Source organism: Diuraphis noxia, unplaced genomic scaffold (assembly GCF_037042655.1).
Source record: "Diuraphis noxia isolate RWA-SAM2 unplaced genomic scaffold, SU_Dnox_SAM2 contig0002, whole genome shotgun sequence".
Classification (NCBI taxonomy): Eukaryota; Metazoa; Arthropoda; class Insecta; order Hemiptera; family Aphididae; genus Diuraphis; species Diuraphis noxia.
In genome coordinates, this window is record NW_028301712.1 from 83,503,168 (window position 1) to 83,524,501 (window position 21,334).

The 21,334-nt window shown below is 27.3% G+C and overlaps 3 protein-coding genes and 1 non-coding gene across 9 annotated transcripts; 2 read left to right on the forward strand and 2 right to left on the reverse strand.

Moving 5' to 3' along the window:
- Window positions 1–14: 14 nt before the first annotated feature.
- casp (Fas associated factor casp) lies at window positions 15–5,774 on the reverse strand. Of its 2 annotated transcripts, none has more exons than XM_015516849.2 (14): window positions 5,632–5,774; window positions 5,471–5,539; window positions 5,173–5,386; window positions 4,406–4,589; window positions 4,025–4,322; window positions 3,274–3,469; window positions 2,794–2,939; window positions 2,408–2,562; window positions 2,194–2,330; window positions 1,955–2,117; window positions 1,678–1,774; window positions 1,480–1,611; window positions 232–309; window positions 15–166 (listed from the first exon to the last, which is right to left on the reverse strand). In XM_015516849.2, the coding sequence occupies exons 1-14, from the start codon at window positions 5,665–5,667 to the stop codon at window positions 86–88; spliced, it is 1,986 nt and encodes a 661-aa protein (XP_015372335.1). In that variant the 5' UTR covers window positions 5,668–5,774; the 3' UTR covers window positions 15–85. The 2 variants fall into 2 exon arrangements, with proteins under 2 accessions (XP_015372335.1, XP_015372334.1); XM_015516848.2 differs by having other exon boundaries at window positions 3,274–3,472.
- A 231-nt stretch (window positions 5,775–6,005) lies between these two features.
- Window positions 6,006–9,877, forward strand: LOC107167692 (thymidylate kinase). Of its 5 annotated transcripts, none has more exons than XM_015516853.2 (2): window positions 6,006–6,143; window positions 8,787–9,877. In XM_015516853.2, exon 2 carries the CDS (start codon window positions 8,801–8,803, stop codon window positions 9,437–9,439), a length of 639 nt encoding a protein of 212 aa, XP_015372339.1. In that variant the 5' UTR covers window positions 6,006–6,143; window positions 8,787–8,800; the 3' UTR covers window positions 9,440–9,877. The 5 variants fall into 5 exon arrangements, with proteins under 5 accessions (XP_015372339.1, XP_089075758.1, XP_089075759.1 ...); XM_089219632.1 differs by having other exon boundaries at window positions 6,120–6,244; XM_089219633.1 differs by lacking the exon at window positions 6,006–6,143 and adding an exon at window positions 6,225–6,248.
- Window positions 9,878–10,865: 988 nt separating this feature from the next.
- On the forward strand, window positions 10,866–20,702 carry Hsf (Heat shock factor). The gene is made up of 11 exons (XM_015516838.2): window positions 10,866–11,982; window positions 12,128–12,233; window positions 13,339–13,475; window positions 13,565–13,759; window positions 14,603–14,743; window positions 14,817–14,926; window positions 15,000–15,443; window positions 16,906–17,058; window positions 18,020–18,122; window positions 18,195–18,261; window positions 18,468–20,702. Exons 1-11 carry the CDS (start codon window positions 11,872–11,874, stop codon window positions 18,704–18,706), a joined length of 1,806 nt encoding a protein of 601 aa, XP_015372324.2. The 5' UTR covers window positions 10,866–11,871; the 3' UTR covers window positions 18,707–20,702.
- Window positions 20,204–20,275, reverse strand: TRNAT-GGU (transfer RNA threonine (anticodon GGU)). Its single transcript has one exon. It is a non-coding gene; the product is annotated as a tRNA-Thr (tRNA).
- Window positions 20,703–21,334: the final 632 nt, after the last annotated feature.

The window sequence follows — 21,334 nt, forward strand, 5'->3', positions numbered from 1 at the left end:
AAAACAATATCCTATTTATTTTTGATAAAAAAAATCTTATTTGTGATAAATAAATTTATACATTCATGCATTTACATAAAGAAACTTATCGTTCTTCCAGGGTTAATGTTTCTTGTGGATACAGATTTAGTTCTTTCAAAGTTTGAGTTACACCTAATGTTGTTAACTGTAAAAACAATTAATTATTTAATTACAAAATAAATAAAACAAAATATAATTATTTTTACATACATCTCTTCTAGGCCAACTAGAAATTACTTTGAATTCTTCTTGACTGAATCCACTTATAAATAGATAGTCGAACAGCACCTTTTAAAATTATCAAATTTCAGTATTTTAGTAAGAAGTCTTTTCAGAATAGAGTTTAGGTTTTCAAACTTGATAGTGATTATATTTTTGGTGGGTCTCATTCAGTATTGGTATATTAATATACTTTTATAATATAAAATATTTAATATTAGAATATATAAACATGAATAAAAATGTTAGAAATATAATATGAATACATTCAAATAAATAGAATACAGTGTAACTATTGGCATATTTACTATGGTAAAATTTAGTTTTATCATTGATTATCTATGATGATCAGTAGGAATTAAGTAGGAATGGGATTTTGATGCAAAGGCATTTTTTTCTGGTATTCTGAAATATTGGTTTTAAATATAAAATGTGTTTTGGGTGATACTCCTTTTTAAAAGTAATTTTTTTTTGCATTTTGGTTCATTTTATTCGTTTTTTAAGCATTTTTCACCAACAAAAAATTACAATTTTAATATAGGCCCTTTCCACTCAAATTAATGCCGTTGTTTATCTAATTTATTATGTATTATTAATTTTTTTCAAGTTCAAATAATTAAAATGCATTATTTGGGTTTTTAGTCAATTTTTAAGTTGTTCAAGGGCATTAAAGCCAGAGCTTTAATTATAAATGTTCCAGTGATGTGTCATCACGACACCATTATATTGAAAGTGAATACAAAAATTAGTGATCATCAATGAAAATAAAAAAGATCATTAGTAAGTTGTGAGCCACCAAAATTGAATATATTCGAAATGAGTTGCACCATGAAAAGTTTTTGAACCTCTGATATAAAGAACTAAGTGAAAATGAACACATAAAGATTCAAATCTGCAATACACACTATGTATTAAACACTGATGATCAACTGAGCCATCAGAGTCTTAAAAAAATGTTTTTATTGATTCATAGTAAACATATATTTATACAGTTTTTTTTTGCATTTTAGGGTTGATTTTTTAATTGGTGTTCAATCCTTTTAAATTAGATGCACCCTAAGTATGGCTGAGAGATTTATCTTAACTAAATAATAATAATTAGAGTAATGGTCTTAAAAACAACTTGACTTTAATAAACAAGAAACATTTAGATACGAACTAAGTTAGTCAATGTTGATTTTACTGTATCAGAATGTTTAAAAATAATATTCTGTATTAATAGTATAATGAATAGTTTACTTGTAGATTATCCGATGCCTGAAACCTCCGTTCTAAAAACTTTCCTAGAGGAAGTCTGAATCTAATTTTTGTGACTTGATCGCCAGGCTCTGGTTCAGCTGGAAGAGATGCAACAATACGTTGTCGAATAGCCTAGACAAAATCAATTTATATTTAAATAAATAACACACATTTATATTTCTTAAATTAGTGTAATACCTCTTTTTCTGCAGCAACTTGTCTTTCTTGACTTTCAATTTGAGATCGAATTGCTTTTTCTTCCATTTCTTGTACTCTTTTTGTTTCTTCTTTAGCTCTAAAATTATATCTATTTGTTAATTTATATCAGGTTAAATATCAACTGATAATTTTAAAACATTTAAAGCAAAACTAAAAAACTATAAACCACAAATTCTTGTTTTATGCCAATAAATTTCTAAACTATAAATTATGATTACAATAAAAAAAATTTAAAAAATAGGTTATTGAAATGTACCGATCAATAGCCAATGATTGTTGATAAGCTTCATCTTGTTCTACTTTAATCATTTCTCGCATATTACGTTCTCCTTCTTCTTTAATTTCGATTTGCTGTTGTATAGCAAACATTTCTTGAGCATTTATAAGGCTCGATAGTAATTCACTTATATTGCAATCTCCTGTGAAAATGAAAATTATTGTTATGGTAATTCAAATTAGAAAGTATAGAAAAAAACTTAGATGATGAAACATTACCATTTATAACTGACAATATTTCTGTGTTTGACCGATTACGTGTAAATAACACTAAAGCTGGTAGTCTGTTAATGTCAATAGCTCTCAAAGTTATTTCAGCCATAGTACCCAGTGACAAAGAGGCTGATTGCAATAATCTAAAAAAAAAAAATATATATATATATATATATATATATTATATTTACATTACAATTTTAAATTTATAAATAGTTACCTATTTCTATTAGAAGGGTGTGTCATATCCCATCCCCATACTAAAAAATTTGTATTGAGATACTGAACGACTGATTCAAAACATAATAGTTGTGTACAAAATACATTTGACAACACACTGCGATCATGGTGTAAGTAAACAGCTAATAAACGTTTCTAAAATAAATACATTCAAAATTATTGATATTATGCAACTACTTGAGAAAAGTTTGAATAAAACGTATCATTTAAAGTTGAATTCATAAGTATTTTAAATGTTATGAAGAACAACACAAATAATATACAATATATTAGTATATAATAATTAAGGTATTATAATATAGTATAATATAATTGATTATTTACTAAATTATTAATCTATATCATATTAAAAATAATGATACTTACATCCTTAGCAGGTTTAAAACATGCAATTTTGATAGCTTGATCAAGTGTTCCCAAAAAAAACTGAGGTCTCATATCACCATAACGATTTTGAAATTCATCAATGAATTGAATACAACCAGCAAGTTCATCTTCAGTGTCTTCAGCAACTAAATAATTTATCAGCCGATTAACTACTGAAGATTAAAATATATTTTACAGTAGAGATCTTGGTGGTATCTTGAATTTTCTTATTTTAATCAATATTATAATAATATAAGATATATAAAGCTTTTATCATGATAAAATAGATAGGTATGTCAGTAATTTTTTGATACCCATTGCGTTTGCCAACCACTCCCTACCCCATTTATTAGCTGGTTTGCCTCTATATGTTGGCAGGGTAATTTAAGGGCCAATAAAATAAGCTAAACTGGAGAAACAACTCGTATCGTTGCTGACCGATTTTGTCATGATTTTTATGGTCCTTTTAATCAAACTTACTTAATGGTCGAATCCGAGTAGGTGCTTCTGTGTCCATGAACATAGTATCTACATCATCATCATCATCGTCAATACCACTTAATGATTCTGCTGCATCTTCAAATGGATCCTCTTCAGATGATGATGATGAAGTGGATGAAGATGAAGTAGATGATGAAGGCATTGGAGAATCACTTGTTTCCATGTCAATAACAGACTGCTTAAAAAGAAAAAAAAATGTACAAGGATAAATGCCAAAATTAATAACCAAAGTATTACAGTAGTCATTCGATAACCTGGTAAAGTGGTGATGTTAAGCAAAACACTAAAAACTGCAGCATTATTTAAATGGTTTGTCAAATTATTTTATGATAAATGTATGACCATCACGACATATTTTCACATATCGAATATGTATAAATACAATTTTTAGGATACCATAAATCAATTGATAATTTTAACAAAACAATTCAAATTTTTTAATTTAGCAATATGATTTAAATATAACCAAGGTATTCATAATCAGTATACATTGTTACCAATGCTTTTTTTGTAAAAGTATATTAAAGTTATTTATTTATCTTATCAGTTTTGTTGTAAGTAGGTATATCAAATAAAATATAATATTAAGCAACATTTTAATAAATAGTCACTATAAATATTATTAAAACACATTTTTAATTAGCATTTGCAGGTCAATCATAAATTACTAACCGGTTCCATAATTGATTAAAGGTTATATAATAATCATAATAATACAAAAAATACTTACACTTAATCTAGTGTTGTATCTTCTTCTGGTATGTTTAAGTATTGAATTTGAAGGTTTCAATTTAAAATCATGTACTGGGTAATTAATATGAGATTCTTCCAAAGTTGTAGCTGGAGTAACAAAATGTGGCCAACCTAACCATTGTTGATTACTAACAGGTAATTTAGTCAAGCTTGCAACAACTTCTTTCACTTGTGCAACAGTCTGATCAGATGAGAATGACAATTTATAAACTTGATATTCACTTGAAGTTGTAGCTTCCATTGTTATATTTAAAGTGAACATTCGCAAGTTTGCTCTTTAAAACAGTAGTAAAAAAAATATTAAACTACCTAGATAATATAACCATAATATGAAATTAAATAGGTATAAATATTATACCTTCCATTTAGCTCATGGTTTAAATCTTCATTACCACTCATAAGATTTAGCTTAAATCTATCTGGAAGGTTCAATTTGGAAAGTGTATCTTTATTGGAAGGGAGTTGATTATTTGGCCATCCATTAAAGTTTTGTAGGCAACATGGTATGTTACATTCAGCATACACTAATGTCTTTAAGTCATCTAGAATAAAAATGATCATAATTATTAATTAGGTAGGTTTTTATAATATGTAATATTTAAAAGATTGTATAGTTACACTAACAAATTCTAAGTTGTATAAATTAAAGAACCAAATGATCATAGTAATAAGTAAAATTAAGAAAAAACATTGGAATAAGGAATTATATTTTGTTGCAATATGGAACTAATAAAATTATTATAACTGTTAACTATTAACCTACAATTTTTAAAATTAAGTATTGGTTCTTTAATAATTAATCGAGTTATATATGTAGTATGTATAAATAGAAATCACTAAATTAAAAACACAGAATGCTAATAACATTTAAATTACACTCAAATCGTATAAAATTTAGCAAAAATGGTCAGGTGTCTACTATCAGTCCGACCATGGTCGGGTGCCCATTAAAATCCTGACTATGGTTGGGTGTATATACACAGCGTAAAATTTAGCAAAAATTGTGTAAGTACAACTTTTTTGAATTTTATGATTTTGAATAAGCAATAGAATAAAATATTTATGAACAGATTGATTTTATTACAAAGCAATAAATAAATTGATTTAAAAATGAAAATAAATTACCTATTGTTGAACCATCATTAACTTTTAATGTGGCAATAATATGGCCATTTTGTTCAATCTCAATGGTTATTAAACGGCGAGTTTCATTTGACGTTGACGCAGTCATACCGCTGAAATCGTCTGCAATCATTACAGTTGGTGCGCTCAGTTGAGTACTGCGTCCTTCAGAAGGCAAATGTTGAGTGTGTTGTGGTGTAACATGTTGGACGGCAGCCTAAACAAAACGTGGAAAAAGATAAAGTGGATATGGCAAAGCCATAACAAATACCACGTTTTGGTGCAAAGCTCAAGTAATTACCAGTAAGTCCCAATTGAAATTCGACAAGTGCATCAACGCTTCGCCTGCATTGTCGATACCGGTGATGGCCTATAACACAACAAGACAGCAACGATAGAAGAAAGTCGGTGGATCTCTTTGACCTCCACGTTTGGGAGTATGTTACTAGGTATTATTATTACCTGAAAATCGGCTATAATGCCGTTTTTGTCGTCCATATTTCAGCGGAGGGACGAGAGAAGTGGCGTCGGTATAACGAAATAATCACTAGCCAGATCAATTGGACATGACTGATATCACTGTGTTTGGTATCGCTAGCGACGGGGTCCGTGTCGCAGGACAAAAGTTTACTCGCGCGCGATGTAACGATCGACGCCCGACGAACAAAACTGGGACGTTTATATCACTTGTGCGACACACTGACGAAACGATAAGTAACAAAGACGTCGTGCTGCGAGCTGAAATCTGTACCCTACGACGACCACTGCGACTGTAATATTATTATTATTATTAAAGTTCAAAATTATTACACTCCCAGCGACACGGTCGTCACGGTATCGACATTCGACGGAGAGTAGAGAGACTAAAAGGCAAGAACAAACTGCGGCGCACACACGACACACAACGGGAACGTCGGGAACAACGGCGTAGGCCAGCTGTTTAACGTCGGCGGTGCGGGACCTCCACAGCCAAGGTATCAACCGTGACTAGTCACTATATTATTATTATGAAGTGATTGTGCTTTGTGTACTTTACGGTCCTGGTAGTGGTTGTGTGCGTGCGTAGCGTTGATCCGTGGGTATTGTTATATTTTGTTTTGCTATCTATACACAATATTATAATATATATGATATCACAATTATAGTTTTTAGTTCACAGTAATGTCTTTGTACGATAGTCGTGGCTAGCTAAAAGTATTGTTCTGTGCTAAAAGAGAAATCCGAGCACCTGACAACAGCTGCTGATAATACCATCTGTTGTATATATATATAGTACCATATAGTACGCGTTTCCCATTCCACGTTGGTAAATGGTATTGTTCTGTGATTTTACTATGATTATACCAATAACACTGGACGGTGTGGTATTCTGTGATATCGCCTGTTGGATAATTGGGTGCTCGCAAGCTTCACAACCTTGGCGCATTGTACTTAAACATTTGAATATAAATTTATTTATATATTTTATACAGGGTGACTCTTTTAAGTGGGTACACTAATTATCTCGAAAAGTATTTACTTTTTTCAAAATATTTTTTTACATGTTTTCAAGTGGTTGGAAAACCAACATTTTTATTAAAAATAATATTTTTTAAATATTTTTTATCTTTATGATTTTTTAAGTTTTTAATTTTTTGAATGACAACATAGAGTTTTAATTTCAACGAGTGTGAAGTTGGGGGACCAAAGCTGCTAGGGGGCTATTTTTTTGGACGACTAGTGATAAGAAACTTTGTACACCTGGTTGCAGTTTATTATTTTCAAGGCGCTCAACGCTTAAATTACATTATAACACAAGATAGCGCCATATAATTCACCAGTGAATACTGATTTTACTGATTTTAGTATTGTATAATATACTGTTTATTATATAAGTACTTAGATTTATACGATCGATCGGTACAGGCGGGCGCGCGGTTTTAAATTTTTTTGACAATGTTCCGGAAGGTGGTGAAGGGATTTGATAGTATATTCGGAAAGCCAGGAAAATTGTCTACAAGTTAATTATGAATCAAGAGTGCACACGGGTCAACCTTTTCCTGGCTTTCCGAATATACTATCGAAATATAGAAAAGATATCTACTCTTCAATGTGGTTTGAATCCTAGATAAAATGTCAGACTGCCCACACTATTTTATAATATGAAATTGAAATGAACACCAGACGGCTAGACTATAAAATTCCAGAACAGAAAATAGAAAATGTAAACATTAAATTGTGTTATCAATCTAATATCTATTTTGTGTCGATATTTAGTATATTAAAATAATGTTATCATTTTTTTATTGTTATTATTGGCATTTCGCGCCAATTTGTACGATACACGGAATAATAATAATTAATGTTACTCTATGATACATAATATTACTTATTGCACAGTGCAATTTGCTGCCTCAGCGTCAGTGTCAGCATTCAACTTCAGTCTTCAGTTGCGATTTACGATTTTTAAGTGTACAGCCTATTATTTTAATTCACTATTGTTGCTATTCGTCTGCCTTTACTTAAGCCGAGTTGCAGAGAATAAAGATCAATTAACGTCAGTCAAATTTATTTTATCTTAACTTGTTTACGTACTGCAATTTCATTGACATTCATTATTTCAACTTATATAAATACTGTTCAAAGATTACCCTTCCGCCGTCTCGTTGCCGTCTAGGTAATATTAATATATTATTGTGGCTTGAATTATTATTTACATAATACTAAGATTGTTTCACTACTGGGCTACTTCTTTTTCAAGACAATGCACCTTCAAATTAACTCTAAGACATCAAACTTGCATTTGGTTTCTTCATCTATCACACTTGCACATTTATAGTATGACAAATTAGTTCAGTAAAACCAATTTTATGTTGTTAGCTTTATTATTAGAGCAAACTGACTCATTATCAAATTTAAAGGTGAGAATAATATCCAGGCCAATGAATCTCATTGAATTTTAAACTTCAAGTGAGATAATAATCTTCAAACTGTAATATCTTACATACCCTTTAATATAGTAACCTTTAAGTTTGATAAAGGTTAAATTCATTCTAACTTTTAAATGTATGCAACTTAATGTGATAGGCTTTATTTTAATTTGCTATGTTATGCGCTTGTGAGATGGAGACAGTAAAAATATCTGTTTGTTGTCTTCTTATGTAAATATATTTAACATAACATGTATTCCTTAAAAAATGTTAACCATTATTTTAATGTACAATTAAACTTTCAATACATGTAAGTTATACCATCCTCTAATGTTGGTCAAAATAATAGTAGAGCATTATTGAGCATATAGAAAAAGTGGACATATCTTTAATTTATTGTGTTGTAGAGTAAATACAATTATTATCAAAATCAACAAATTATAATCACTTTCAATACTGCCTCCCATGTATGTATTAATATTTGATTCTGTCAATAAACGATGGCGGCGCCGCGGAAGCAATGCGAAAGCAGATCCCGCGGCGTCATCGGTTAAAATGGAAAAAAAAAAGTATGTTATTATGATGCTTATATTATTAAAAGTATCACATCATGGCCAATATCATAATATGTATCATACAATTAGATATTTTATTGTTAATAAAATAACAAAAAACTGTTTTGTAACTATATATGTTTTATTTTTCTAGGATAATTTGATAAAATGACAAAGTCTGCTATGAGAGGCGCATTAATTGTTTTAGAAGGCTGTGATAGATCAGGAAAAACAACACAATGTGCAAAACTGGTTGAAGCTTTGAATAATATGAAAATACCTGCAAAAAAGATATCTTTTCCAGATCGATCTACTCCTATTGGTTCATTAATCAATGATTATTTATCAAGAAAAATTGAGTTACCAGATCGATCAGTACATTTATTATTTAGTGCTAACCGTTGGGAACTAGAACCAGAAATTCGTAAGCAAATTGAATCTGGTGTAACATTAATTGTGGATCGGTACTCGTATTCTGGTGTAGTTTTTACAAGTGCTAAACAATGTGTGGATTTTAAATGGTGTTGTGGACCAGAAAATGGTTTACCTAAGCCAGATATAGTGATGTTTTTAAAATTATCAACTAGTGAAATGGCTAAACGATCTGGTTTTGGTGATGAAAGATATGAAAATATTGAATTCCAAAACAAAGTTGATATCAATTATGATAAATTTAAAAATGATAATTTTATTCAAGTAGATGCAGCTCAAGATGTGTCAATTTTAACAGATACTCTTTTAGCACAAGTTTTAAAAACTATAGATACTGTTAAAAACCAAGAATTAGACGATTTAGTTTTACCATAAAATCAAGTTACCAATGCTAACAATATTACCATAGTACATTTTAAATCACTTGATGAATTATTTTTTCTTAAATAATCTTCATTTCACTTTATTATGTTTTGTAAAATTTGTATAATTAATATAAATGTTATCAATTATTTTCAAATCACTTTTTTAAATTAAGTTAATGTATACCTACCTGGGTTTGATTTAATTATAATTAGTATTCATAAGTTATTCTTAAAGTTATAATTTTGAGAGTATCAGAAGATATGTTTTTTTTTTACAAAATATTGAATATTAGAAAAACATCAAATGATTCTTATTTATTTATTCAGTGACATACAATATACCTAATATATATTATTATATAATTTACCAATTAATTATGTGTTATAATTGGATAGGCTATTGTTAAAATCTTATACATTTATATATAATATAGCCACAGACACCTGATTCAGTTCATTTATTATATATATATACATTAATGCAACAATACAAAGACATTAAATTATAGTTTATCTATATTGTGGTTCATACTTACTGCTATAGTCAAGGATTGGGAAGTATCAAGTATAATGTATCTTATTTTGCCAAAAAATGGAAAATACTACATTTCTACTGAATAAACCTTTGATTTTGATTTGCAGGACACACTTATTATACATTTAGACAAATACTGAGTGTAATTGTGGTACAACAGCATTAAACAAGTTGTTTGCTAACATGTTAAAGCGATGTTGCCTGTGGCTTGTTGACGACAAAATAGATTAATCTAATTATCTATATATTATTATATTACTCTACTATCCCATTCTACTAAAATAATATTAAATTTGCGCCTTGTGGCACTACCAAGAATATTATGGAATCATATATGAGCAAACAATTAAAGAATGAGTGCACGTTTTTTATACATTCAATATGCATTGCTTGTTAGATGTAGATATGTAGTATATAAGCCATTAAATTATTTAGTCATGGTGTTTGCCATAGGCGTAACTAGTGGGGGACTTGGGGGGCTAAGCTCCCCAACATTAATTTTAGCCCCCTCCCCTCTGTCATAATTCCTAGTCCCACAATCCCGTCAAAAGTAGTAAAATTTTTAAACCTAAATTTAAAATATCGTTTTTTTTTTATTAATATCTTGGAAAAAATTTTTTTTTTTTTTGGTTATTAAACTATATTATTGTATGTAATGATCCCGTGTAACTGTGTAAGACGTATCTTACCATCGTGTTGTGTAGTTTTTACAACATAAAACTACTATATATATATATATATATATATATATATATATATATATATATAATAACTATAATTTTCTTATACTGAGCGGAGGCTTAAGCTGTAAATTGGAATAATATGTTAAAACCTATATAAATATTTAACCTCAATACCATTTTGTTTATCATTTGTTTTAAAATAATAAAATAAAATATTAATTTACATTTATGTTACATGTATAATGAATGAAATGTGTTTGGGGGGTGTAGGGGGCGGAGCCCCCCACTTAATTTACTTATAATAAAAATTCTAGGGCTGAAACCCCCCTAACTTTAAGGGATAGTACGCCTATGGTGTATGCAATAAGCAATACACATAGAACATGATAAAAAATATTCCGTGGTTTAGACCTTGGTTAGTATAAAGTCTATCGTCTATGATGGAGAACAGGAGAACTATTATAGACATTATACTAAGTATAGTATAAGGTCTATGAGAACTTACTATAGACTAAATTAATTGTGGTAGATACTAATCATGATAAAATACTATTAATACTAATGTACCATACATCAATTACACAGAATTGTTCAATCGCAAGTTATTGTATAATAATATGTTGAACAGAAATTTGTGCATAAATGCATAATAGGATAACAGTGCAACCATTACATTGATACATAATTTGTAAAATGAAAAAATAATTATTCGAATTCAAAGTTTACAAGTTATTTAGTTTGTTTTTGTTTTTCGGTAGTTCAGATCATAGGTAAACAACTTACAATATAGGTAGTCCTGTAATTTGTAAACAAAAACCCAATCAGCTGATCAAATATTTTGGTGTCGTTTTAATCGTAGAACATTAATGTTCTATTTCTATGCTTCAATATCATTGTTATGCATTGTACCACAGATTATATATATATACCATAGCTTTATCTATGAACCAAGTACTACCCCATTTTTGTTATCACTTAAATAGTAAAAACCATATCAATTAAATTATTTCAATAATACATTTGATTTATTATAGGTACGAATTACGTATGCACGGAACTTCAACATATTTTAATAGATACCTAATAATTATTACATACACATTCTGTATATTTTCATAGTTATTTATTTGAATGATCAGTATGGCGATATTGGTTCTGTCCAATACATCAATCGTTTTCTAAAATTAATAAATAAGAACTCACTCTCTGTTTGTCGTAAAAGAAATGATGCCAGATGATAATCCCGTCAACGACCAGAGGATTTCTTTATTTTTGAGAAAACTTTGGACATTGGTCTGCAGTAAAGAAACTGATGATGTGATTACATGGAGCGAGGTAAATTTGTATATTTTTATTTATTTTTCTAAATGATTTATAAGCATTAATTATAAACTTTATTATTCTCCCACAGTTGGTTATTTCTGCTGTTAATAGGTACTTATATTAAATATTTGAGTACTTATAAGTTTTTATTTTTTAGGATGGTGACAGTTTTATTATAAACAATCCTGTTGAATTCTGTAAGGTTCTACCAAGATATTTCAAGCATAATAACTTTATGAGTTTTGTACGGCAGTTACACATATGTAAGTCACTTTATCATCATTATCATAAATAGGTAGGTTCTCAATGCGTTTGAAGTGAAATAAATTCAATGTATTGTCTGTTGGTAATGCTAATAATGATTTTTCATTTACTTACTATTTTAAACAAATTGCCTTATTGTTATTTAAATTTGTTTTAAACTAAATATTAATGTTAAAAGCACATCAAACCTGACAATTTTAAAATGCTAATAAACTTATTGAAAATATGAAAAATTCTCAGGATATCATCTATTGGTAACTTCCCTTTCCTGCCAATAAATCTACCTCCAATTTACTCATTGTGTAACTATATAATTACAATTATAAATGTAAATAAAAAAACATTTAAATAAAAATAAAAAAGAATTTAACGAAAGGCTATGGGACCGTGGATAATATTCTTATTTCTTACTTTTTAATCTGGTGATTGGCCAATTTACTGAGAAAGAACAGATCTTATAGATATAATGTCCTCTTATTGCATTGACTAATGTCAGAATAATATAATAATATAATATAATATAATATTTATATATTAAATTATGAACTTAGATTATATCTATTCTAATGGTTAGTTAGAATAGTTATATATTTCTATTCAAACGTCAAGTTTAAATTTGAATATCAATTATTTTCTTAATTAGTTACCTACACACTGTTTCATTTATAAGTAATTTTGGGTGACTGCCCATTATTATTCAGTTTAGTAAGATCTTGTGCATGGATTAAATCGATTTTTCTAACTTTCATTTCCAACATTCAGTCAAATAATTACTTTACTTTATTAATCTTAACAAAATGCAAGATAGGTGGTTGTTAAAATAAAGTGGAACACGGAAATTAATTTTACTGATTGCTGCCATCTTGTGCATAAGCCCACTGTCTGAGTTTTCTGATAAAACTTAAAAAAAAATACATTTTTTCATAATAACTTAAATTGTATAGTATTTTTTTGAATCTTTGACTCAATATGACTAACTATCTAAAATAACTTATTTCCGGGCTTATTTCCAAATTTTGATCAATATAAAGAATGATATAATTTTTTGTTTTTATTCTACTTTAATATATAATAGTATATTTTATATTTATCTTATAATTTTAGATGGTTTTAGTAAAAGAATATCTGATGTTGATCACACATCTAATCATGGAACATCTTGTGAATATGCTCATCCATATTTTTTGAAAGAGCATCCTTGTTTATTGTTATCAATTAAACAAAAAAGAGGGGACAAATTAGTGAGTAAATATGGTGGCTATGAGTTATGTTATGACTTATGATTATAGAATGTTAAATATATTTCTATTTTTATTTACAAATTAAATAGCATCAAGGCTTAAAAACCGACATTGATTCAATTGAAACAATAAGTACACTATTGAAAGAAGTGAACTCAGTTAAAGATAAGAATAAGATGCTTGATTCTAAATTTACTGCTATGAAACATGAAAACGAGTGTTTGTGGCGTGAATTAGCAGTTATTCGACAAAAGCACATGAAACAACAAAGAATTCTCAACCAGGTTTGAATTGAATGACATAAATGATTATTCACTAGTTAACAACCACTATTATATAAGTTATTTATATTATATTAAAAATAAATAAAAAATGCTGTATTATATGGTGACTATTAGAATTGTATCTTCTTAAATTTCTACAAATTGAATCTTCTGAATTTAAAATACCTCCAAATTGTGTGACAAGTTAGTTACTGAGAGTGTCTGTTGATTAGAAAATTGTCCATTTATGTTTTAATTTTCTTTCAATTACTAATATACTTAAGTTATAAATAATATTTTTATTAATGTTACATAGAGCTTTATATAAAAAGTTATTCTATAATAGTCAAGTTTCCATTTATTTCAACCATTTATTTAATATTTTAAATTAATGTAATTGTCACTTATATATTTTTATATTGAGTGGTAATAATCTATTACTATTTATTCACTAATACAGCCAGTTGACTTGAAAAACTAGTTTTAGAAGAATATATGATAATATATAAAACGAGTTAAGTATTCTATCATCAATCTATTATTTAGTGCCAATATTCTAGTCATAAGGATTTAAAATAAAGTGATAGTTTTTTTTTTCCATTATTGTATTACTTAGTATTATTTTAATTTAAAATAAAGTGAGTAACACACACACAAAACCCACCATATTAAAATCAATACATTCATCATTTGCTCTATGTAAAAAATAATGTAAAGGATTTATATTTTAAATGTATTATCACGATTTCTTAATTTAACATTTTTTTTTGAATATTAATAGCAATTTTTATTGGTGCTTTGTATTGAATAATGATTTTGTATTTATATTAATTGAATTTAAACTATAAATATTTGGAATTTCAGTTAATCCAATTTTTAGTTACCTTAAGACAACCTAGTACCAATAATACATTGTGCCGAGAAGTAAAAAATAATGTCAGGTATGTTCTCCCTATTATGCATCATAAGGCATCAGAAAAGGCGAACTCTGAAGGAACATTTACTGTAAGTTTCTGTTGTTTTTATCAATTAATGATCTTGTACAATTATTTATAAAATATATTTTATTATTGAGAAGAATCCTAAGTATAAACCATCCACATCATCAGGACCTGTGATTCATGAATTAGATGCTGCTGATATTCTGAATTCAAATGAAGATAGTAAAGTTCATGGAGGAATTTTTAAGTAATATTTTCTAATTATTATTAAAATGCAACTTATATAAATGTATATAGTATTATTGTTTTGTATCTTATAGTGATGTAGTAGAGTCAGAAGGTGTGGTACTTAGTCCTAGCAGTGTCTCACAAATGTTAAGTAGCCCCAGTGGTTCAACAATTGAAGAGATATTTGCACCAAATGAAATTATAATGAATTCACCATTAGATGACTTAATCAGAGAAGTGTCTGTGTCTCCTACTGAAGAATTATTAGAACCAAAAACAACAGTTGTAACTGTTTCTTCATCTAACCCAGTAACAACAAAAACAACAACAACAGCTATAACTAGTAGTAAAACATCTAAAAAAAGAACGAAAAAAGACACAAACCCTGTGAAGAAAAGAAAAACAACTCTTGCTGATAGTGTTCAAACTCCAAAACCTATGTCTTCAGCAGTACCATATGTCATTAAAGTGGAGCCAATGGGAAATGATCCACCCGTAATTTCTATTCCTGACATGGATTTTGTTGAGCCTGAAGTGTAAGTGTAAATTAATTTAAATATAATAATTATTAGTTATTTTGTGATAGTATTCTAGTAAGATATTGATAATAACTAGAACTTGATTTATATATTTTTTAGTATTCTTTCTTATTAATTATTTATTAAGTTATTATATTTATTTATAGTACCTAGGTAAATGTATTTCAAATTTTAAACTATAGAATTTCTCGGCGCATCCGAGTTGGGTCCCGAGTACTAGGGGCTAATTGCAGGTAGTGTAATAGTTGGATCCCGGATTTTAAAGGTACTATACTAGTTGGGTCCTGGATTTTTATAGGTACTATACTAGTTGGGTCCTGAATTTTTTTTGGTATTCCACTAGTTCCTGAATATTTTTTGTTAAGTACTATACTATACTAACATTTTCATTCCCATTTTAACAGACTGTCTATGATCTATTTAGACCACAGGAATGGTTAAAAATGTTTTTTACAGTTTTTTTTTTTAAATATTAAAATATATAATATAATATATAATCATAAATTGCAGGAATAATCAATCGATTTGATTTTGTGAAATTAATGTCGTATAAATTTTTATCAACACACATGTGATTTTTCAAAAAATATTATTTTATTTGTATTTATATTATATAATTGTTTTAACATTTTTAATATTTTTACCAACACAAAAGTGATTTATTTTTTATAAAATTCTAGTAACTTAATTAAATTAAAATATTTTAATGGAAAAGAAACAAAACAAAAAAACAAAAAACTGTAAAAAACATTTTTAACCATACCTGTGGTCTAAATAGATTATAGACAGTCCTAAGTCTGTTCAAATGGGAAGGAAAATGTTAGTATAGTGAAGTACTTAACGAAAAATATTCAAGAACTAATGTTGTAGCTAAAATAATTCAGGACCCTACTAGTGTAGTAAACTAGTTACTATAAAAATCAGGGACCGAACTAGTGTAGTACCTATAAAAATCTGGGACTCAACTAGTATAGTACCTACAAAAATATGGGACCAAACTAGTGTAGTACCTAAAATAATTCGGGACCCTACTAGTGTAGCAATTTTAAATTTGGGACCCAACTCGGATGCAGCCGAATTTCTGTTCCCTTTTTATCATATCTTCTCTTATCAATGTGATAAATGGTCAAAACAAAAATGTTAATGGAATTGATATGTTAATATTTTAAGCATAGCGCTAATTCAGTCTTATGGTATAATTCTTGGAAATCTTTAATTTTTTAAATTAAATTGTGTATTTTAACAATTGCATTTCCCTTTCATGTATTTATAAGCTTTTAAGGCTTATTTAATATATTTTATCTAGTTGGTCATACATGCTTTGAATTTATTATTATTTTTTATTAAACATTTTGGATAATACAATTTGAATATGGCTTAGGTACTGAAATATTTAGTTGTACATTTTTGTATTTTTGTTTTTTATTATTTAGTTGATTTAATTTTTTTTTTGTTTCAGCACTATTTGTAATAATGATGATGTATGGAATAATGAAATAACTTCCAATAATTGTGATAATATGCAGCTTGCTAATCCAGAACCTAGGCAAGTTAATATATGTGATGGGAGCAGTTCTGTATCACCAAATTTCATTAATAATATTATTCAAAAGTATGATGTTGTCTGGCTATTTTTTATGTTTTGGAAGATTATAAATAGTGTTAAAATATTAAATATAAATTATATTTTAGCAAATCTCTATTTATTAATTTTCTACGGTAACATACACATTAGTAAGACTGAAACCACCTATGCAAGGATAGTGTTCTCTTAAAATATATATAATAATATATATAGTATACTCATAGGCGTGCGCAGGCCTCTTTTTCAGGATATGCAGAAGGCTGACAATAGCGCGCCCTGAAAGTTATTTTAGGCTCGTAAAATTATGATAATATGTATACACAATTCACAAATATTGAAAAAACCTGCTGTTTAATAAAAAAAAATATTGTAATAAATACCATTACATAATACAAGAAGTATGAATTTCGCAAATACTTGGTAGTTGATAACTGATACTGGATGTTTTAATTTTCCAGAGTCGATGTTCGCCCCTCACAGAACTTCAGGGTATGCAGCTGCATACCCTGCATACCCCCTGCGCACGCCTATGAGTATACTATATATATATATAATAGTTTATTACTATATTATATGGCAAGCACATTAAGTGGGCTGTTTCAGTTATGAAAATGATGTGTGGTACAAGCACTAATGCTACATTTCGTCTATGAAATTGCCACATTAGCTACACATACTATTTTTATTAGACTTTTGCCACCCCAAAACTATGTCAATTAGCATTATAGTTATATCCAACTGTTTTTACCATTCTCGGTACATAAATCTACTAAACTATTTTATATAATAATATAAGAGTTACCCATCTACCAGCTAGTATTTAATATATTAGACAAACCATACCTATTGGTTACTTAGATTAATCTGATTTGGGCAGAAACTTTACTGTTTGATAGATGGAAAATTTAATTTACCCACGCTAGTATTAAATAACGTGATGTTTCATAATAATGATATTAGTTTTGTAAAAAATAATTTTTTTTTACAGGGAGTCTGTTTCCAAACAAATTGATTTGGTACAAGCCGACTTGGAAAATTTGCTGAAGGGATTAAATGATAAATACACATTTGACGCAAATATGTTTCTTAATGTAAGTAAAAAAAATTCTTTACCTTAATACTTTAATAGTTATTTTTGATAACTAACTTAAATTTTTATTTAGTTTATTAATGATGATCCAACAAATTTAAATTTACCTATGACATCAGAAGAGCAGACACTTAATGATGGTATGTAAAAATTCCAGTATTTGTATTTAAAATTAATTTGTAGTTTTTGGTTTGGCTTTGTGGATGCTAATTCTTTTTAGTTTTCTCCATGTTGCACATTTAATATTCGTTTGTACATAATAGGTACTTTTATATAATTTAATATATCTAAATACTTATTTTATTTTAACATTTAACAATTAATGTTTTATGCTTTGATATTTTAGCCAAAAATGGGCTGAATGTTACACCAGATAATCAAATTGTGTCATGTCTATCACCAAATACTTATGATCTAAATGATTTAATGACAGCTTCAGCAGACTGGACAGTACCAAACACTCCTATGTCGTTTGATTCAGCATATGAAAATGATACATTAAATACTCCAGTTATAACTGATTCTTTATTAGATACTGACTCACTTTTTCCTAGCATAACTTCACCTGATATTCTTAAAAAATAATTTAGATAACAAAATAATGTTAATGTTTACAATATATATCATTTTTTTTTTTTTTTTTTAGTATTTTTATGTAATGAAGATCAAATTTTGTTCTAAAAAAGATAATTTATCTTTTACTGATGAACAGTATGTGTTTATCTAATTATTTATTTTAATTTCTTCACTCAATTCACATTATCATGGTACAATTAATAAAATATTGTTTTTTTTTTTTATACGTATATACATTTACATATAAAATGCAATGTAGTGTTATTGATTTGTAGTGTGTATAACTTATAAAATCATAACATTTTTTCTTAAACTTAACTAATTTAATGATTAACAAAAATATAATAACTTGTTTTTTAATTATTTAATATTTTCATGATGTTTCAGATTTAACTGATTTAGGAAAATTATTTATTGAAATATAACAATGTAAATTCTATAAGTTTGTAACTAATAGGTATTAGTTTAATTTGTTGAATGTTGTCATACAAATATTTAAATGCTAATTTGTTTAATTTATTAATAAATATTACTATTTCTTTTGTCTATATAACAACACAATTTATTTAAATTCATCAACACAACAATAATATATTATTAATTTAATATTTAATTAATAAACAAAATTCTTAATACATAATAATTTAATTATGAATACAATTATTATAATTAAAATATTTCATTATTATAATTAACAAATATGAAATGTTTAAAAATAGTTTGAATGAATTGGATGGATTTATTTAAAACTAAATATTTTTGATTTGATGAAAAATATTTAGGATTATAATCAACAATAAATGCATCTTACACAAGAATAAGATTTTTATACAGGTTGTAACATGTCTTTTTGACTAACGGCGGTGGTATGCATCACGTGGTCATATTAAATAATGATAATATATATGTATTTATTATTGATTACCTGTCTTTTAATGATAACAAAACACTGATTAGCAAGATATAAATTTAATTTTCAACAAAACATTGAAAATTGTTTAAAAATGATGTAACCAAATTAAAAATTTCAAACACCAAAACTGTTTTTAAATACTTATTTATAAAATAGCTATTTTTGGATTATAAGAAAAAAATTTAATACAAAATTTAAATCATTTAATTTTAGTTGTAAAAAAATTAATTAATAAAATAAGACATATAAAAATTATAGCGGAGAGCTCTAGAAATCATAACAAAACAATTTAAAAATATAGAAAAGAAAAAAAGTTATAACATTAGTCAAATAGACCTGTTACACCCATATATTAATACTTGTGATTATTAAGTACTATTTTGTTTGATGTAATAAATAATTTAAAATAGGAAGTTGTTATAGTAAAATTGAATTATATATAAATTATACAATGATAATTATTATACAACTTGTATTGTTTGACTTAATTGTTAAATTTCCAACTTTATCAATGAAATAACCTTTTAAAATATAAAGAAAAATATAACATACATTTGTTAACTTCTCCCGGGGAAATAACGTCAAAAATCTAGCCGGCGGACCGAGAATCGAACTCGGGTCTCTCGCTTACCGGGCGATTGCTCTACCACTAAGCTACCCGACCGCATAGACCCATGACGCTATATCCCCAAGTTAACGGATGTTTACACATTGGATGGTGTTGAAAATATTGAAAAATTTGCTTCATGTGATGATAATTTCTATTTACTTGATATCTTGCTATACTTATAATTAATTTATAATTTAATATTATGAATAATGTAATACTTTGACTTTATAATATGTTCAAAACATCAAAATCCTTGTGTACAACATAGTCATATCTCATATATATTACACTATTTAGTATAATAAATCCGGACAATTTTTGTACATTGATAGGCCTCTGTTTTGGAGGTTAAGCCATCCCAGTTGGTATTTTATTATATTCTAGAAACAAATAGTGGATTAATGTCCACCATTTTAGAAGAAATGTAAAGAAATTTGAAAAATATATTGTTATCAAATAATAAACATGCAAGTAGGTATAAACATAGTTTAATATTTAATTTAAATAGGTAGTCTGTTTAAGATCACAATTTTATTAATTTCTTAGGAATTATAAAATTTACTTTAAATAACTTAATAGATATTTTAGTTTGTAAATTGTGAATTCATGAACATTTAAAAGCAAATTTGGCTATTTTTATCAATTTTAGATTTTAGATTTGAGTTTTCTAAATTCTACGTATAAAGTATAAGATAAAAATACTTTTTTTTTTATTACTTTTTTTAAAGTTAAAAACTATTAAGAAAAAAACCGATCCAATTTTTTTTTTTGGAAAATGTTACTGTATCTGCAGTTTTAATTGTAGATATTTTAAATCAATTATTGTGAGCTGATTTTAATTTATAATAATCTGCATGTGAACCTAATATTCAATCAATTGATCCTTATAAGTAACGCATTATGAACACCTTGGTTATATTGTTCCATATAGTGTTATATGAAACATAGTTATCTACTTTACTATATCTAATATATTGAACAGATGTATCCATGGTTTAAATATAGTCAGGTATAAATGCCTATTATTTATAAATCATAACTTAAAATTGTTAAATTGTTAAATTTTAATTTGGTGTATAAAATCAACGTAGAACCCTAATAGCGATAGAGGTAC